The following is a 19,404-nucleotide window of genomic DNA, read 5'->3' as shown; positions in this document are numbered from 1 at the left end:
CGTCACGCCATGCAGTTCACTTGTTATAACCCGGTACACTCAGTGCAGAAGAAAGTGCCTATGTTGCCACGCCCCACCTGCTCAGTACCGATGTTTTGCGGCCGGGATCAATAACGAAGTCACATTTATTTTGTGCGCACTAAAGCAGGACCGTAGATGGCTTTTGCCTGAGTCGGTGTTGTGCACGTACAGGATTTGACCCGAAGTACATAATTAGCCTACATACGAGCTTATTTTTCGTTCAGCGGTAAATGATATTGCCAGGCAAGGAAGTCAGTGTTGCATGCTGAACGGAAATAATCAGTGTTTAAATGCATTTGTACGTGTGACGAGCACGGAAATAAAAAGGTGATGAGCAGCTCTCATCGGCGGTACCTGGGCAAAGCTTATTTATGGATCCAGCGAAGTGTGCATTCCGTAGGGCTGACTGGGAGTGACTGCATTTTGGGCATTTCTTGGCATCGTTAGGAATTGTTAATCGTGTGTCAGGGATGTATTTGAATGCATTTTGAGCCTGGCTTCACACAGCTGTAAAGGTCGTTCTTATGTTTTTTTTTTTTGTTATTGTTTTTGTGGTGGTTCTGTGTAGGGAACATTAGAGAAACTTTGTTTGGGAGAGTGTACTGTTAAGCATGACGCGTCCGCCACTGCGGGTGTCGATAATGCCTTCTTCATTCGTAGTTGTCTGTGTGCTGTTTGTAGTTTTCTTTCTTTTGTCTTTCTGTTGTTCTAACTGGCAACCGTATTTTTTTTCTCTTTGCAGTCGTTGGAGAGGACACGGAATATGATAGCGCTATGCGAAGAGGTAAGTGCCTTTCTTGGCTTCTTTTATTCTTTTCAACTTTTTACTGCGACCTTGCTTGTTGGATGTGATCTCCTACTAGTTTGAGTTCATCTTCTGGCCCTCGATATACCTGACCAGCCTGTGGACGTGCTCATCGTTTACTACGTTGTTGATAGTGACTAAGAGAGCCGTCATAATGGCAAGATTTCTGCGCGTGTGTCGTTTCTGTATTGGTTACTGCAGTAAACGCCTTGTTAGCGGGGCGAAGACTGAATCTTGCCTTGGAATCCTGCGTGTGTGCAACGAGTTCACAATGTGGGCCTAATGCCGACCTTGTACGGCGAGTGCGAAGACTCGTTTTAGAGCGAAGCCCTATTGCGAATAGTTCGCAAATCCTGTGTGAAATGATGCGTGCGTTTGTGGGCCGGCATAATTCATGCGGGCTTATTGGATGGATTCATAAGTGTAGGTGCCCGTTGTGCCCGTGAGGTTTCAAAGATTGCTTACGGGGATTTTAGTAAGGAGTAAGCTCCTAAGACTACTCTGAAAGAGGACAGACGCACGCCATCAGGCACACTCTGTGACCAGGTGGATGTTCGCCGCTCTGTCACGGTGTAGCAAGTGTATTTTTTGTTTTCGGGTGGATTACAGCAGCTGCTGGCAAAACGTAGATGTTCAAGCACTCCTACTGGAACAGAAGATTCGGGAAAGAGCGTCGAGATAAGATAATCATTACGTGCCCTGTTTGCTTCTCACCATTGTTTTGAGAACCCTGGAAGTTCATCTCATCGTGTTTATCAGTTTGTAACGGAAGTTCACCAAATTTTCATTGCCGCGCAATTCTTGCTCTTTCACAAATGATCACAAATGCAAACGACGAGATGGGTAGTTGAACCTAATTTGAACAAAGTGAACATCGAAATTTTAGTTGTATTGGCCTGCATTTGGCTCCGTTGGCGGAACCCTTTCGAATCTCCGCCCAGCTCACGGCCCCTCTAATTTTTTCTCTTTTCCGCGCTCGTCGATACCAAACGAATCACAGTATCGATATACAAGTTGACGTCTACACCGCAGGCGAGGGCGTAGTATGTGCATTACATGTGGTAGGCTTGTTCGTGGTTTCTCTTGCTTCTGTTTACAGCGGCCTGTTTTGAAATGGTAGAGCAGACGGCCTGTGATTGTACGGTTTCGGTGGTTGCGTAGTGCGACGGAAGAAAAGAAAAGGAAGCTTGTAGTGTGATCTTGTTAGGGTCGCCTCATCTTTTCTTTGCAATGCACTGGGCGGCACGGCAGTTCGTTGAACCTAGTCGCGAACCGGAATGGCTTTGCTGCATGTTAGGACGCCCAGGGGAAGTCCGATAGGCAGGCTCCTCGACCAGAATTTTTGAATGCATTGCGTTCTTTGTCGCATTGCAGTTGTTGAGTCTTCCTGTTCCGTGTTGCATTGCCTCGTTTTGCGAGATAATAGACAAAATTTGTAGGAAGAAAAGTAAAAAAGTCTAAGTGAAACCGATACAACACCGCGCGGTTTGCATGGCCACCAGTTGACGTCACAAACGGCATTGGCGGAACTCGATCGCGCGTACGTTGAGGGGCTTCAGAGGTTACCGTAAGCGATAACCCCACTCGTTAAATTTCTAAAATGACTGAAAGCAGGCCCCATCTTTCTTTTTATATTATTTATATTATTTATATTATTATTAGCAAGTGGAGAGTGAGTGTTGTCAAGCGGGTAATGTTTGTGACGTCACAAACGCACGTTTTCCTGCAGGGGTGGCCCGCATTCAGATCAAGTCGCGGGACACATGAGTTACTTTGGCGTTGCAACGAAGCACCGTAAAGTCGGGATATTTTGTGCAAAACGTCTGAAAAATGGGGTTAACGTGCACTAAAATTTTTCGTAAATTTGCGCCGCTTTGTAGTGCACCGCGGTTCCCTTTTGTGAAGACCCATCCGGTCTAACCAGGCATCGCAGTTTTTGTCCAAGCTTGGAGCTGTCTTATGTCCCGCGACAGCTGTCGCGCCTAATTTTCCGTCAACGGAAAATACACTTCGTATTTTTCGCCCAAATAAGAAGATGCGAACGGAACGTGAATTGGCTTATCAGTTTCTCTCTCTCTCTCTCTCTTTCACTATTCCGGCTTTCTTTTTTTGGACTGAAGACATACGATTTGCGTATTCTTCAATTTCTCAACAGACCCATTATTTCTCGTATGGCCTCCGATGAAACAACCCTCCAGCTCTGCTCCACATCTCTGAAGTCTCGGCTCATCAGTACATTTATCTCGCTCTCAGTAAGGGCCGGTGTCCGTCTGCGCCGTGGGCCATTAGCATTTAAATTGGTTAATATTCGGCTCCCTTTAGTGGGGGTCACGTCCGTTCATTTTGCGGGGAACAATTCTTGAAACCCGTGGCGGAAAAAAAAAAAATTGACCCGGCTCTTTTTCGGCCTCCGCAGAAACTCTCTTTCTGTGAGGCCTCTCTAAAAAGGTCGATGGGTCTTGGTCGCTCTTTGCTACTGCCCGTTTTTTATTCGGTTTTTTGTCCCGTTTTTGAGGTAAAATGGAGAGTTTAATGTGCCAGAACGGGAATAAAGGTCAGACGACGTTGCTCTCGAATGGAAAGAAAAACAAGTAAAAGAAAAGGCCGTAAGTGACATGTACGTCGAACCGTTTGTCGTTCTCTAATTCAATAAGGCGACGCCATTGCGCTTTTTTTCTTTACTATTTTTTACTGCATCCGCAATTTCACCCTCTGCACTGCGACGACCGACGGTTCGACGGCACAGGAAAAAAAAAAAACATAGAGGCGTGTCTGTGGTTCCGTTAATGTCTGTCTTCTCCTTTAACGGCCCATTACCGTCACCTGAATCAAGTTTTAACACAAAGACAAACCTTTCCACCCGAATACGTGTTGTGGGGAGTGAGGGAAAAAAAAAGGGCTGCGGCTGTAGTTTATGGCGAGAGGTTTACAACAGTTCCGTCCCTGCGGCGAGGTCGACGGGAACCGTTTGTTTCCGCCGCAGGCGCCATCTTGGAAACCGACGGCGGCTTTTCCCGCTGCTTTATTTTCCCGTCTTTTATTTTTATTTTCCCGGGCAGCATTGGCGGCCGCCGTCACTTCATTGTGCGCGCTCGCTGCAGACGACTGGAGCTACGATACGACCGCATTTCGGGTTTCCCGTCGTCTGCGCCGGCGGCATTTCCGTTTCCGGTCGTAGTGGGCGGGCGTCTGGTTCTTTCTTTTTTTTTTTTTGCGCACGCCTGTGTTATCGAAATCCCCCATTTTCCAAGTTTTGCGGATCAGTTTTGAAATATTTGCTTTCTTTTTTGTTCGAATTGTAGCTAGCTCATTCTCTTTGAGAGGGCGCCTTGGAAAGGGAGCTTCACGCAGACGACGGTTCCCTATTCAGATTGGTCTGGATACGCTGTCGCTTCAGTGATTGCCGTTTCTTACTGTACTCTTCGTAGTTCTCGTTCAGGCCTGTAAGCTTCGTTTCTGTTTTTTTGCAGAAAATTTCATTTTGTGCTTCATAGGAACTTTCTCGACTGGTTAGACTTGCCGGTGTAATTTCTCAGAGGATGGCGGGGAATATTCAGAGGGCTCTCACAGCGCTCCAACTAAAGCGAAGTAACCTTTCTGCCTGACTGTCGTCTTTTTTTTTTTCGCTCGCTCGACCAAAGTTTCCGATTCGAGGCGACGGGCCATCACCTCAGATTTATGCCGCGTTCACAATGCAGCCGCCCGCGGCCTCTCCGACGTTCTCCTTAGCATATTCGATTTTTCGGAATGTGACAGGCGCCGTATATAGCCTCGCTCTTGGTCTGTCTTTCTTTTCCGAATAGAACGCATGCGCTCCAGCTTATCTCATTTCATATTCCGCTGGTATAGAGGCACAGTAGCGAGAAAGTACTAAGTTGAATAACTTGTATCCTTTTATTTAACACTTGGTTTGCTTCGATAGAAAGGTGTCGCACTCCAACGAGTTTTCGTCGGCATGGTTAGGAATGGAAGTCAGAGTTCTGCCTGGCTGGCTTTTTTAAGTGGCAGTATTCTTGACGTCTCGTTTATGCTATTCAACAGGAAGTGTGGGATTACTATTCGAAGCGCAGTATTGAACATTAGCGCCCCCCCCCCCCCTTTTTTTCTTGTTCTGTTATTATTATTCTTCGTTAATATTGTTCAATAAGTCAGTGGGCCAGGCTCGATTACCCTTGCTTTTAAAAAAAAAAGGCCTATTAAGTTTCTATGCACTTCTTGTATATTATGTTGCCTTCTTATAGAAGTTTCCTTTTGTCGCTTCATGGTGTCTAGACAAAAGCCTACTAAAAGTGTATGGTCATAAGTCTGTACATTGTCGACAGACTAGTCTATAGCATCCGACTGTAGAAAGTCTGTAGACTTTACTGAGAAAAGTCTGGACAGCCTACAGAGACTTCCGAAAGAAATTTTTGTGAAGGTTGAACCAGCGGCCCTAGCCCGACTGTCTTGAAGCACATAACGGAAACCTTCGCTATCAGGCGCGGTACGAAAAAAAAAAATTATGTGCGCCGGTAGTTACTGTCGGGCGTTGAGAAAGGCCTTTAATTAGATTAGTCCCGGCGTCTCGCGTCGCGCCGCGACTCCTTTTTGCGTTGGAGTCGGGTCTTTTTGCGGTGGAGTGGGTGCGTTGGCGTGGGGTCTTGCTTATATATGTCTCCATTCTCATGAATACTATATATGTTATGCGCCACTAAACCGCACCTCTCGTTCGCAAGTACCTTCTCAAAACTGCCGTCGTGAAGAGACGCACTAAAACGTTCTGGTTCCACTTGGCGAAGCTATGGGCCTTACGTATCCCTAAAAGAGTCTAGGTCTTGCCTTTCCCTGCGAAAGCTAGGCCTAAACTTTCCCTAAAAGGGGTTGGCAGGGGATGCACGGCAGCCCGCGGGGATAGCGCTGTTATTCGCGCGTGCAGGTACCTATGCGGCTCTCTATGCAAATGTCGCGGGCGCAAAACTCTCCCCTTATCTTTTCTTTTTTTTTTTCTTTTTCCTGAGCGGAGCGGTCGTGCGCTCGCGGTGGTTGTGTTCACTGAGCCGTGTTGAGTGTGGAGAACGCGTTCCGCGACGCGTATTTCCTCGGGCCGCCGGAAGATTTAATAAGTCCGCCCACTCGTGCTCCCTTCTTTTTTTTTGTTCACTTGTGGCTGTTCTTGCATTTTATTTATTTTATTTTTTTGGAGTGGGGGGGGACTGTTATAGCTGTCTCCCGCCCTTGTAGGCACGTGTCCGTTCCGAGAAGACGCTTCTCCTGTGCGCATCGTACTGCAGGAAAAAAGCGCAGTTTCCCACAGCAGTTTGCATCTCTGCGTACCGCCCTTAAAACTTTCACAACAATAGGTCACAGCTTATTTGGTCGCATTTTTGTAGTTGTTTCCCGGTCTTCCTTCCGCCTTGTCTGGGGTTACTTCCATTTTAGCCCCGTATACACGTCACTATACAACACAAGGAGCCCTCGTGCCTCCGACTCCATTTTTTTCGTTCCTCATTCTTTACTTCTGTTTCGCTTAAATCCTAATAATGTTTGTTCAGCCGAGACGCGAGGCTGGATAAAAGCGGCGTAAATTTTGCGTAAGTGTCCTTCCGTCTTCATCTCGGTAGAATTTATCGCCGACTGCGTCGTACCGCTCTGTGTTTACGCGGAGGTATGGAGGTAGCCCAACGTGTTTCGTCTCTCGTATAGAGGCTCCCTTTCTCTACAGTTGCTCGCAGGATACAGCTAATGAGAACACGTGTCGGACAGCGCAGCCGCCTAAAACTGCAGCAACGACGTCGCCTTAGCAGGAAAAAAAGAAAGTGAAAATTTTGTTTCGTTTTGGCTTTTCATTCTTTCTGCGCAAATATGCATCCGCGCTCTCGGCATGCCTTGAAACCGGCAAGAATCGCGCAGTCCGAGGCTGCTTTAACGTCATTATAAATCTAAGACTTGCTCCTTCTTTTCAGCCTTTGTTTTTAATTAATTTATTATTGTTTTTTTTCTCTTTGCGGAAGGCGCGCAGCCAGTAAAGCGCCCACGACGGGGTTCCTTTTAGCCCGTGCAGAATTTATGGTCACGATGTTTGGGCACGTGGGCAATGTGGGTGAATATCGTCTTCTGCTGCTGCTGCTTTGCCGACAAATCTTCGTTCCCGCTCGGCGGTTTTGCGCAGATTAATGACCGCCCCCTTTTTTCCTTTATTTCTTTTTGTTTCGGCGGTTGTTTTTCTTCGATCGCCCTTTAAGCTACCTGCCTGTAGAATACGCTCGTTTGCCCCGCCCTCGTTGTTTTTGTCCGCCTGTTTGGTTTGGGTAGCTATAGTTCTTGTTTTGCGCGAAATGAATTAACTGCTCGAGCGCCGCGGTCCGGAATCCTGATAAATGCGAATGTGACGTACGTTAACGGAGAGAGGATTTGTCACGAAGCTTATTATACCTGGTGCTGAGGAGCGTCGCAAGGGAGAACCAACAGGTTTTTTTTTTTTAATTCAGAATTTTGTGTCCCGTGAGATGATTAAACTCTCTCCGGCTTACTTGCTCTTTTTTTTTTTCGCTCCCGCTGCATCACTGCCCGGAGGCTCACCTCGCTGAACTTGTTGCCTCAGTAGATGAGGCTTTCTGCAGCGTTAGTTTTCTGGCTGTTTGGTTTGTCTAGCCTCCAAAGTAACGCAGCGCTATGTTCATTTTTTTTACTGCCTTATTTGGTTGTTGTTGTTGTTTTGTTTACCTTTGCAACTTTGTCGCCATGCGGTGATCTATAGTCTTTCGCCGAGGGAGCATATACCCAGTTTCAACATGTGCGGCGTTCTCCTTGGAGGACTTGAGATGGGAGAAATCGTTGTCGATGCTATAGCTCTATTTAGGTGGTGGTGGTAGTAAATGGGGGGGGGGGGGGGGGGGGGGGGGGGTTGTGGCACACGCTTAGGGTTAAAATGTACCTCGATGATTCAGTCATTTGTCGTAATCATTCATAATGATTTGTCATAATCATTCAAGAGCGGCATATTTTAAAAACACTGAGACGCATCACAACCGATTGTCTCTAACCTTTCTCCGCGTTAGTATACACGTTCCGCTCACATCTCGCGCACATGTTCCCGAACCTTCTGTTCCAAGAGTGCATACCATCTAGTTTTCTTTTCGTGAACCAGTGTGGAAACGCAGCGTTGTATGCAGTATAACCTTCCGCGTCATTGCTGTCCTCAGTATGCGGGGTGTTTCATTTTAGTCGGTACGAATATTTTTATTGTAGTACCTTTGGCTACAGACCACCGACTTCGAAGTTTTATTTTGTCTGCTTAAGCGGATACCTTTAACATGCGTATATATGAATACTAATTCGTTAAGTATGTAGAATTTCGTTATAATATTTGTCATGATTGTATTCTGATCAGTTTGTACTGAATAAGATGAAACGCCCTATACAGGGTGTTTCACCGAACACTTTCTGCAATTTTTAAAAATAAGCTATTTGAATTAGATGCGCGCTTTTTCTGGCGTAGCATTGTCAGTGGTGTAGTACATCATAATGCAGCTAAGACGTGCTAACTAGCAGGCTTGTTAACCAATATTTAATAGTTAACTTTTAAACTATTACCGTTGGGCTCCCTAATTATTGAGAGGCATGTAGCCCACCGTAAATGATGTCCATATCCGTTTTTAGAATTTCGAGAACGCGATTATCCTCGGCGCTGTGGCCCAACAAATTTCGCCTACATCGCGCCAAAATACATGCGATTTGAGAAGCTTGCAGGCAAAGCAACCTCTCCAGTGCACGTAACTCGTCGAAATAGCCAAAATTTGTTGGGCCACAGCGCCGAGGATAATCGCGTTCTTGAAATTCTAAAAACGGATATGGACATTACTTACGGTGGGCTGCATGCCTCTCAATAATTAAGGAGGCCAACGGTAATAGTTTAAAAGTTAACTATTAAATATTGGTTAACAAGCCTGCTAGTTAGCACGTCTTAGTTGAATTATGATGCACTACACCACTGACAATGCTATGCCAGAAAAAGCGCGCATCTAATTCAAATAGCTTATTTTTAAAAATTGCAGAAAGTCTTAGGTGAAACACCCTGTATAGCAAGGCTTTGTTCGCACTGAAGGCTCCTGTCGGCGTATGAAGGATGTGTTTATGAGGCGTGTAGAAACGCTCGAGTAGGGCTGCTGGCGTCATAACAAGGCCGTGGTGGCCTCTACTCGCAGCAGCCTTACATACCAAAGAACGCATAGAGGAGTTATTATGAAGGCCTCTCGGCCGTACGTCTTATGCCTCATGTCATACCAACATTGAAGATTACTAACTGGCCCAAAAATCTGCGTCCTTTAACTATTTAACAGGGCAGAGCTGGTTTAGTTGGTAAATTTTTCTGTAGTGTATACATAGCGCTGTAATTAAAGAACAAGAGACTTACGAAGTGTTCTATCCTGTTTACTGCATTTCTGTTGTCTCCCGGTTCCGCGTTTGTGCTGAAAAACTTAACTCTAACCATCTGACGTGACAATGCAGGGGATTCACATTGACAAGGCCTTTGGCAACTTGTTCCCTAATCTTCTTTGTTCCCGCTTTGTGACGTCACTACTGGCTCCCCTTTGTGCGCGTCTGCAGTGATCCCCTGTAAACTCTTCGCCTTTTTTTAACTTCACTCTCACCCGTCCTTTACCTTCCCTGCGTTCTCTTTACCCGCTTGCGATTTGCTGAATCGCAATCCTTCTCTCCCTCTCAGAGCAAGGAAGCAGGAATACGAACTTTAGTTGCTCTCGACGAACAAGGAGGTAAGGACGGATTCATTACGTCACGCTCGAGCCGGCGTGACGTCACGACTGTCTGTCGTTTCCGGCCTGCACGCATTCGCACTCCACCCTCCCCCGTTTCTCTTGCTCTTTAGCGATCTGTCTCGTCTGGCTTGTTTCTCTGGTTTCCCTGGGTTTGGTGCCGTTTTTTTAGGTTTTTGTTTGGGTACTTGCGTTTTCTGTTCTTACCTCTAGTATCTCATTTCTTGCTGTCAGTACACGTTCCTACATGTTCTCAGCAGTAATGTGCAAGCGTACGTTTTTCTGCGTTTTTTTAGTTCTAGCCTAAAATGTAATCGGGAAATGAGCCTTATACTTTTGTTTCTAAATGTACCTTTTCTTCTTTTTGTTTCTTTTTTCTTTCCATGTTTTCGTTCTTCGCGACGCCTTGGTTCCGATGCTACTTTGCCCGTGACCTGCACCTACGTTGCGGCTTCCCCTGCACTGGGTCTGCACCGTTGCCTGCGACACGAATGCGCGCGCACCTCGTTGGATTCCGTTGTTTGTTTTTTTTTTCTTACACCTTTTTCCGCGAACATTCTGTGTGTGCTGTAACCCCGGACTTGATTTTTGGCCCACGCTCCAACGGGAACCATTTTTCCCCCTTGGTGGCTTGGTCGTGTGGTTGGTTTGCTACTGCACGCCTAAACGCCATCGCACCACACTTTATTGTGTCGCAACACCCGTGCTTGGAACTATGTTCTGGTGGTGTGGAACGTGGTACCTCCTTCTGCATATTACGAAACTGTGAAATTTCGTTGGACTGTTGCGCACTGTTTTTACAATTTACGACATGATGTAACATGCCGGTTGGCGAAAATTTTCTGCCTTGTACCTCTCTGCTACTGTGTGCTAAACATTTATCACATCGTAAAAAAAAACTGCCCAATCTGCCGTATCTCAATGTTCGGGGTTGTGGTGGTCACCGGCGACCCTGTCTCGGCTTTGCACAAGCTAGGCTTCGGATGCTGGCGTCAAAACTATCGTGGAACTCGACAAGCAAGGCGGTAAGCGTTGCAATGAACAGAAGCTTGTAAAAAAAACGTATCGCAGTAGCGTAGCATTGCGTTCCTCTTGTAGGCGAGAGTCGGTTTTTGCGCATCTGTAGTGAAAAGCCACATAGACGTACATGCTCGTGCAGTCTTAGGGAGAACACGCGACCGCTTGCCGCGCCCTTTGAAGGCGATCGCGCGCCGCACCCTTCGGAGGTCTTCGCGGTCTCCTGTTCACCTTAAGACTGCACGAGCCTATACGTTTGCATGTGTGACCGCGCGCTATTTAATGCACAGCTTGTAACGTTAGTGGCATCAGCTTTAATATACAGGCTGCTCAGTGGCACACGTACACCGCTGTCTAGCTAGAAACATTTGCAGAAAATTCCAGATACCAGCAGTTGCAGCTGATATGCTGTTTTGTGATATTGCAAGCGTAAGCTCTGCCTATATTGCGTAGATTTAGCTTAACAAGTCTGTCTTGTTCGCTTTTTATTTTGTCTTTCAATTAGCTTTGTTCATTTGCTTGTTCGAAGCTTTTTTCGGAACAAAAAATAAAATATTGGCTTCAAGGTTTCATTTACAGTTGTCCGGTTAAACACCTCATGCCAGAAAATCACAAGCAGCCTTGCAGCTTAGCTATAGGGTGATTAAGCGTAAAAATTTCCCACTTAACCACATACATCTACGCAAATTAGTGCTATCCATCTGCAATCGAAGGCAGAGTGTTAAGCCCCCGGGCATTCGTGCAGTGGCTGAGTTCGTAGTGTGCAGACGTATTTGCTTAGACGTCACGCTTAACTCGTGCCCTGTGCTCACGTACCGTAAGCGTGTAACGCTTGCCGCGTGGAACCCCGTGGCGCCGCTGTGCAGAGCAACTGGATCGAATCGAAGAGGACATGGACAAAATCAACGCCGACATGAAAGAGGCCGAGAAGAATCTCACGGGAATGGAAAAGTGCTGCGGCATCTGCGTTTGCCCCTGCCAGAAGTGAGTTCACCTTTCCTGTCACGCTTAGATTGTCTCGTTCCCCTGATTTGTACTGTACTCCTCCTCGGTCGCGTTTAAAATAACATGGTATCTTCATTTATATATTTCTTGGCGCTTCTCAGTTGTACGGAGTGTTGATAATTGATGTGCGGGAGACACGCCTCAAAGCGCGGACGGCGCCAGGTGGCGTTGCTGTTACGTCACAAAAAAAAAAAACGGTCAGGTAGGGCGAAACAGAACTGCGCGAAGACGACGGGACAAAAGAAAGGCACGAATGCACACACACAAAGCTGCGCTTTGTGTGTGTGTATTCGTGCGTGTATTCGTGTGTATTTCTTTTGTCCCGTCGTCTTCGCGCAGTTCTGTTTCGCTCTAACCATGAACCGACTAGCCCAACATCATGTCTTAGGTCAGGTAGGGTAAGCTGCCCTTTGCATTGCAGTTCCTCTTGAACTCAAGACATTTACAGAAACTCGACAGCATGAAAACTGAAAAACGATCCTGTGCACCACGCTTATAACGGGTGTACTGGTCTCCAAAAAGCTTTCGGAACGCAGAAATTGCAAAAAAAAAAAACGACAGATTGTTTGTTAGTCTGAGCATCTAATTGAGGACGGAAGGGTTTTCTTTGAGGTGTCCTCCGCGACCAACTCAGCGGAGTGCTCATTGCCGGGTCAGGCCTCTAGACAGCTAGGAAACTGAGCTTTTTTCTTGTTGTCTGTGCCCCTGAGAACTTTTGTGGGTACCTGTACAACTGCGCGCGTCCCGCATCACTTCGGGCTCGTTGGTCCGGACCAGCGCATGCTTTTTAAGCCCAAGGAATGAAAGTATATGACGAAACGCCTTCTGTTGGCTCTCTCTCGCGCCTTAATGGCAGCATTGACGCCCTTTGTAGCCGTCCACACTTTGCGGCGTGTGACTCGCTCAAAAATACTTTGCAAAGCAGTGTTCCCTGAGCGAAACTTCTCGCCAAAGAAATCCGCACTTTTACCAAGGCTTTCAAGGCCGTACCCTCATTGCAGTGAAAAGTTGCTCTTAGCCGTTCGCTTCGGTACTCCTGTCGTTCTGAGAACATTCCTTAGTAAGCTGTTGCTAACTACCCTAATATTCTGGAGGGATATTCCGCGAACGTTCGTTTCGAAATGCTTATCACAGTACTTAAAAACACCCGGCGCATATTGCTCTTGGGATCTCCCACTCCGAGTCTGCGCGGTTAGCTTCGCGCGGATATTTTTATTCCGTTCGCTCGAAGAGCCTTTGTGAGTGGCTTTCGCCCGAAACTCGGCGAATGACCGCTTGAGCGTTCCGCTTAAATCCTAAATGGGACTCGGAAACGCATATATAAAGTAAACCGTTGCTTGCGTTTTTTTTTGTCTTGTTACGCTTAAATTCCGCTTTTGAGGCAGCGTCAGCGGCTCTCCGTCGCCGGATTTTTTCGGAACCAAAACTCTCGCATGATTTGACCCTGACTCTTCGACGCTCGATTGAACGCTTGAAAGAACTCGCGATCTCGACGAGAGAATAGAGCCGTACATTTGGCGCGAGATACTCTGTCGGCGGAATTTTTTTTTCTATTCGGCTGAACCCGAAACTCTGCTTTAAAAGGCGAAACAAAAACAGCTAAAAAAAATTCGGATCCCTTTCGATATTCCGCGGGTTTTTCTTTCGCACGCGAACAAACATTAGGCGGTTGAGATCGCATTTTCGCGGGGTCATGACTCCGTGAAAGACCCGCCGATAGCGAAGTTTGGCGTCAGTATTTCGCCAGCCTCCAGACCGGCGAGAAAGTCGTTCAAATGTAGATTCATCCCAGTAAGCAGCGAGGTCGCTGGTGGCCGCATTTACCGCCGTTACCGCTGCCTCGCACGGAGCGAGCATGCAAATCAGGACGTCGGGGGAACTATTTTGCGCAACGTATATAGTGCTCGCACGTGGCCTTTCTGGGCCCCGAATGTTTATTCTCGATAAGCTAGAAAATATGAGCTATATGGGGTCTCCGCTTTGCCTCGCCGCCTAGGGGGAAGACACTTTCTCCGTCTTTCTTAAGCATCGATGACCTCGCAGGGAATGAAACTAAGGAAAAAAAAGGGGGGTGGGGAAACGAATGTGGAAACCAGGAGCTCTTGTCCCGAGCGTTGCTTACCCAAACAGTCTTAAAAAAACCCAGAAATACTGTCGGCTATACGCGGCCTCGAAATGGTTCCCCCGCTTTATGCGCGGTTCGAACCACACGCGCTCCGCAGTCATCTTATCTTCGGCAGCCTCTCACGACCCTTAACCTTTTGCGAGATCACTTTTTTGTTTATTTTGCTTTCTGAGAGTCTGCAATATTTATGTAGTGTGTGCTGTAGATCGTTAACCATTTCTTCCCTATCTGTTTATTCCCATCGTTTGCAACTTTCTTGCTGTAGGAGGGTCGCGCTTTTTTTTGTGTGTGAATTTGGGAGTCTTGTGATAAGCGGGGGAATTTTTGGTGAGTTTAGATTGTTTTTTGTATTTTTCGTGAAAGAACGTAAGTTAGTGACCAGTGTGCCCTGAATGAAGTACCCGCTATGTTTTGTTTATCGTAAGTCTGTTTGAACAAGTTAGTAATAGGCAAGCTGGAAGTATGATCTCGCAAAAGGATTGCTTTTTTTCTAACTACTTTGAGGTCGCCTCTGTTTGTCTCCTTACTGGTTAGAACTAGCGGCTCTTACCTAAATTGTGGGAGGCAGCTTGGACGGTACTGTTTGCAGCGCTGCAAATCCGATAACTATACTTCTGCGGTTTATTTATTGGCAATCATGTGCCTTCTTGATTGTGCACTTCGCTTAAGCTGCAGTGCTTGCTATCGTTTTGTCGACTGTGCGTCAAATGCGCTTCGAGTTAATAAAAGTACTTATTAACTGAATTGTTGATTATTATTAGCAGAAATTTTAATAAATATTGGTACCTCGATCAGTAGCTTTTTTACCCCTTTACTCAAAGCAAAAAGAGGCAGTGCTTATCACCGCGAAGTAAGGCCAAACAGTTACTCAAGGTTGCCGAGATAACATGACTCGAGCTGAGTGGCAAGTGTTTTTTTTTAGTTGTTTTATGCTTTGTATTATTTGCTGTGCTTGTATTTTTCTGTTATTCCTTTGCAGTGGCTGGTATGACAATTTTTTCTATCTTTTATATTTGACTTTATGTTTGATCATCTTTTATTGCGCATATGCTTCTTTGTGTTTTGATTGCGCATTGTTTTTAGTGCCACTGATTTCTTTTCCCTGTTTCTTTTTTTTCTTTTCCACATTCCCTCTTTTCCCTTTCTTTTCCTTCTTTCGATTTCTTAACATTTTTTTAACACTTTTCTACGCTACCCGCCCTCGCACCCTTGCACTTAATGCACGTTCGAATCCCTTCTTTTTAAAACACCGTTATCTGTCCGCCTAATTTAATTGCTCCACGATCCCTGGCTCATTCCTCGTATCTCCGTTATCGCTTTCGCGGTTCCCGATTCCTGCGTTCGTTCGGCAGCCCTATCGATGCGTAAGTTCTCCAACATTTCCTCTTCACTCATTTCGGTGCGCCGTAGAAACAAACAAACAAAAATGACCGAAACAGTGGGATGATTGCTCGAACGTATTTCGGATCGCGCGGAACGCACTGGATTGGGCTTGCGTAAATTTTTGGTTCGATAATTTTTTCTTTCATTAATTTTTCGCCTTCTCCCTTTTTGTTTCCCTCGGCTTCTTCGGTGTTTGATCTCTGATTGTTTTTTCCCTCTTTCACTCTCTGTATCGAAGCCTCCGGGAATACGATTCGGGTATATCGCTCGCTCTAACTCTCCGCCGGTCCCTCTCCGCCGGTGCCTCTCCGCCGGTCCCTCTCCGCCAGTCCCTCTCCGCCGGTCCCTCTCCGCCGATCTTTCTCCGTATTCCCGGCGGATAATGGCCATCCACAGCGCTGAGCAGCACAGATCAGCCGGGCTGGTCTGTCTTGCAAATTTTATGCGCAATTAACGAGCTCCCAGTGAGATTAGCTCCGGTCGCCCTGGAGCGTTTCCAGTGGGTGGACCGGTGTTTGCGCCGCGGACAGGAAAACCCATAGCTTATGCTGCGAATGGTTTTGAGGGGAGGGAAAAAAGAACTCCCTCTTCCTCTCCGTGTGTGCCCGTGGCTTTCGAGTTAACAAAGTCGGTCGGTGGGTCGCATGCGCTTTGTTCGGAAATGCGCATGCAAGGGCAGTGGTCGCTCGGGTCTCTTCCATTGTCAACCGAGCCTGTGGTGCCCCTCTTGCGAGTTTTACACCGCTTTTGGAGTGTTGTACATTTCCTTTTTTTTTTTTCGTTTTCTCCGACTTTGTCGTGCGCGCTCAGACTTGCTAATTAGGTGAGGTGCATTTAAATTATCCCCGATTAAGGATCGTATCCCCCTTCTCGCTCGCTCATCGTATTCTCGCTTTTAAGACTTTTTTTTTTCCTCTAATTAATCTGTAGGCGTCGGCGAGTGATATTCTTTTTTTCTTTTTGGTTTGCGTGTTTTCATTTAGTTTGTTCGGCTCCGTTAATGGTTCTCTCCTTCAGCTTTTAGCGTCAGTCTCGTTTACCATGCTTGTTTCTCCCGGAATTCTCTTCAGTTTTTATTGGCTTTTTGTTTTATTTTAGTCGCTTACTTTGAGGCCAGCTTCAGCCAGTCTTATTCGTCATTTTTCAGTCTTCCACTTGCTCCCGTCAAACCCTCTTCACTTTACATTAAATTTTTGCTATCTTTCGTTTAGTCGCCCGTGCAGGCGTATGGATGGCGCCACATTGGTCGTTTCCCTTCCCCTATTTTCGCTTGGTGTATTGCTGTGTCGTTCCTTTCTTCGATCGTCACGGTGTTTCTAGGCGGTGTAAATACCATTTAGCGCTTTATTGCTGTCTGTTATTTCTTTTGTTTTGTTTTGTTTTCTGGCCCTGGCGTCCCTCCGATCGATGCTCTCGTCTGCAATTAGCCTCTACGCTTCTCTCGAGTGCCTCGCCTCCTATTAGCAAGCTTCGGCGACCGCCGCGGTTTTTTGTTGTTGGCGGTGTAGCATAGGGGCAACGCCAGCGGCAACGCTGAATGTTGACGGAGCCTCCCCCACCCCACCGCTCTTGCATGTAGCGTTCCACGAAGCGGCTTTCTATATTTTTCTTTATTCGGACCAGGGCATGTTGTTGCCGGAAAATCCCTTTTTTCCCTGGGGCGTCATTATAGAACGGCCTTTGTTGCCCCTACTTTGCATCCGCGATGATTCGATGTTCGCCTCTCGCTTTGGGTGTTTCCAATTAGGCCTTTTTACCGCTTACCGATGTTCGCGAGGCACCTGCCCCGGACGTCTTGTTTATTTATTTTTTTTTACGGCGGTGTTTGCAGTCCACCGAGCTTTACTGCTAAGTGCTCTCTTTGTTCTCGGATCGCGCGCCCGAATGTTGGCAGTTTGGTTGCCGGGCGCCCGTTAGGCTCTATCCATGCAGCCTCGCACTGCCTGGTATGTTTCCAGTGGCGGCGTTGTTATTTCTCTCTTTCCCTCTTTTTTTATTTTTTGCTCACTGGTTTTCTGTGTTTGTGCATTGTTTCCTTCTTAGTTTACCCGGAAGGCCCACGTGGGAATGAAATGGGATGACGGAAGAAGGGCAGGGCTATAAACTAGAACATAACGCACACGCTTGAACCGAAACGCGCTAACAGGCTAACGCGTATATGGCCGCACATAGAAATGCTTTCCGAGTTTATCGAATTTTCCACTCAAGTCGAAAACGTCCGCCTTTTTCAGTATTTATAGCGTGGATGTCTTACTTCTGACTCTGCCTTTTGACGAGACAGCTGCTCTTCGTTAATTGTCTAGTCTTCTCTTTGGCTTCTTGCTTCGTGTTCTTTGTTCGTTTCCGTATCTATGGCTATAGGGACAGCGCGTTTCATTCACTTATCTTCTTGCAATTACTACCGATTGAAGAGCGCAAGTCATCCAGTGGACGACGTTCACCGGACGTCCACTGGACATCCACGGGAGGACGTGTTTTTCCGGAGTTTGTCTGGCCGTGAGCATCTATGGAGCCTTTGTTCCCCTGGGTCACGTGGTTGCCTTCCCCCTTGCGCTCTTGTGTTCGGAAAACTGCTCGTCCCGCCCCCTGGATGTTCCCGCCGATAGTCGCTTATTGTTCGCACTCGCACTCCATCGAGTCCGCGGCATTGGCAGGCGCAGATACTCTGCGCCCACAGTGAGAGGCCGACAGCTCTCGAGGGAGTTGAGAGTTAGCATTTCAATGATTTATGCACGCTCCCCCCCCCCCCCCCCTTTCCCGCCTCAGCGTTTCGGATAGCCGCTTTAACGAGTTTGGAGAGTTTCCTGTCGCGTCGTGTGCGTTCGATCTGTCTCTGGCTAGTTATCGGGTTATCGGGTGAGGACGGAGTTAAGGGCCCCATGGGGCTCCAACAGCTGAGTTCGGCTTCTAGGGCGTACAGCGTCCGAGTTGGATCGGTTTTTTTACATCTTTGTTCGGGGCTAGTTTTCTCTGCTGTCGTGCGTTTGAAGGCCGTAACGGGGAGGAGGAGGAGGGAAGGCGAGTGAGAGATAGTGCATTTCCAACTTGTACTCTCTGGTTCTACGGTCGCGGTCCATGGGAAAAGTTAGCTTTTGAAGCCGCCCCGCGTCGCTCCAGCTTATCGTCGACCGTGTGGAACCGTACAGCCTCGACCAACATCCCCCGCAGCAGAACTTGCTTTTAAGCTGGGTAGTCGATTGACTTGCGGTATCCCCCCAAGCTCCCTCTAAATGAGGTGCGGAGAGGGTTCCTGTCTTCTTTTTACTTCGTAGATATGTTTACCACTTGTGTGCTAGGACTACTCAACTGCACGGTCCAGACGTAAGTCATGTGGCCTGGCCAATTTTGTCCAAGACTCGACGTAGCCTTGTGTGATGATGTTGGATCGTTAATGTCGCGCACGAATGGGTGTTTTTTTGTGTGTTTAGTTTTTCTTCGCCCTTGTACTTCTTCCGTTGCGGCTGAGATGAAAGAATGGTGGGGAATAACGTTCAGCAAAGCGTTAATTCTTTGGCTGCGAACAGACGTTTACGACTGCCTCCATTTTCGTTTCTAATGAGCGCTCGCGTAGCGCTTTGCTAATTCGGTATACGGTGCGAACGGGTGCCTCCGTAGAGAACGCTGTAAGCTTTTATTGTTTCCGAATCGGTGTAATCGCTACGAACGCGAATCGCGATGATCACTATACGAATATGAGCCGGGTAATTACCTTTCGCGTCTTTCGGTTCGCACTATTGACCAGATCGCATTACTCAAGAGACAGCTGTCGCGCCGACGCTGAGGTAGAAATCTGTGACGTCATCAGAACCGGTGCGTTCGTGCTTTGTAATGGCCACTGCGTAAATCAGTACGCGGCAAGGGAAACTGCACAGACCTGACACGTGCACAGGCGCAAAAAAAGGGGCCTATGTAGATTATGTGGATTATCCTCGAAGATTATCGTATATAATAAGGAGTAAGGAGCTGTATCTATACGTGCCAGTTTCTTTTTCTGCTACCTCCTCCCTTGGGCACTGAAGGCAGTCAAATAAATGGCTGAACAAACATAAATGAATAAATAGATAAGTAAATAAATAAATGCACCCTACCACACTCGCCCTGTATACGGCCAACAACGCAGACTCAGGCTGGGAGAATCCGCGTCGAAAGAGCCGTCCTTGTTCCGGAGTCTTTGGCGCTGCCGAGTCCCTCGCACTTTTTTTGTTTGTTTTTCTTTTAACGCGAGAGCGGCGCTGTATCGTCGGCCTGTCCGCCTGCCTGCTGGCCTCGGCCCTGGTATCGGATTTCGCCCTCTG

The 19,404-nt window shown here is 47.2% G+C and overlaps 1 protein-coding gene across 5 annotated transcripts in view; it reads left to right on the top strand.

Moving 5' to 3' along the window:
- The window catches only part of Snap25 (Synaptosomal-associated protein 25kDa), a 266,299-nt gene that overhangs the window by 197,637 nt on the left and 49,258 nt on the right, over positions 1-19,404 (top strand). For 3 of the 5 annotated variants that reach the window (XM_089556896.1, XM_089556897.1, XM_089556894.1), the window contains 3 exons: positions 764-805; positions 10,556-10,604; positions 11,463-11,580. In XM_089556896.1, the coding sequence (XP_089413022.1) occupies positions 764-805; positions 10,556-10,604; positions 11,463-11,580 (209 nt within the window). Of the gene's footprint in view, positions 1-763; positions 806-9,530; positions 9,580-10,555; positions 10,605-11,462; positions 11,581-19,404 lie in introns of all 5 variants that reach the window. The other 2 variants (XM_089556898.1, XM_089556895.1) reach the window with 1 other exon arrangement.

This window comes from Amblyomma mixtum, chromosome 8 (genome assembly GCF_055824585.1).
Source record: "Amblyomma mixtum isolate Tamu chromosome 8, ASM5582458v1, whole genome shotgun sequence".
NCBI lineage: Eukaryota > Metazoa > Arthropoda > Arachnida > Ixodida > Ixodidae > Amblyomma > Amblyomma mixtum.
This window is presented reverse-complemented; position numbering and strand designations above follow the sequence as displayed.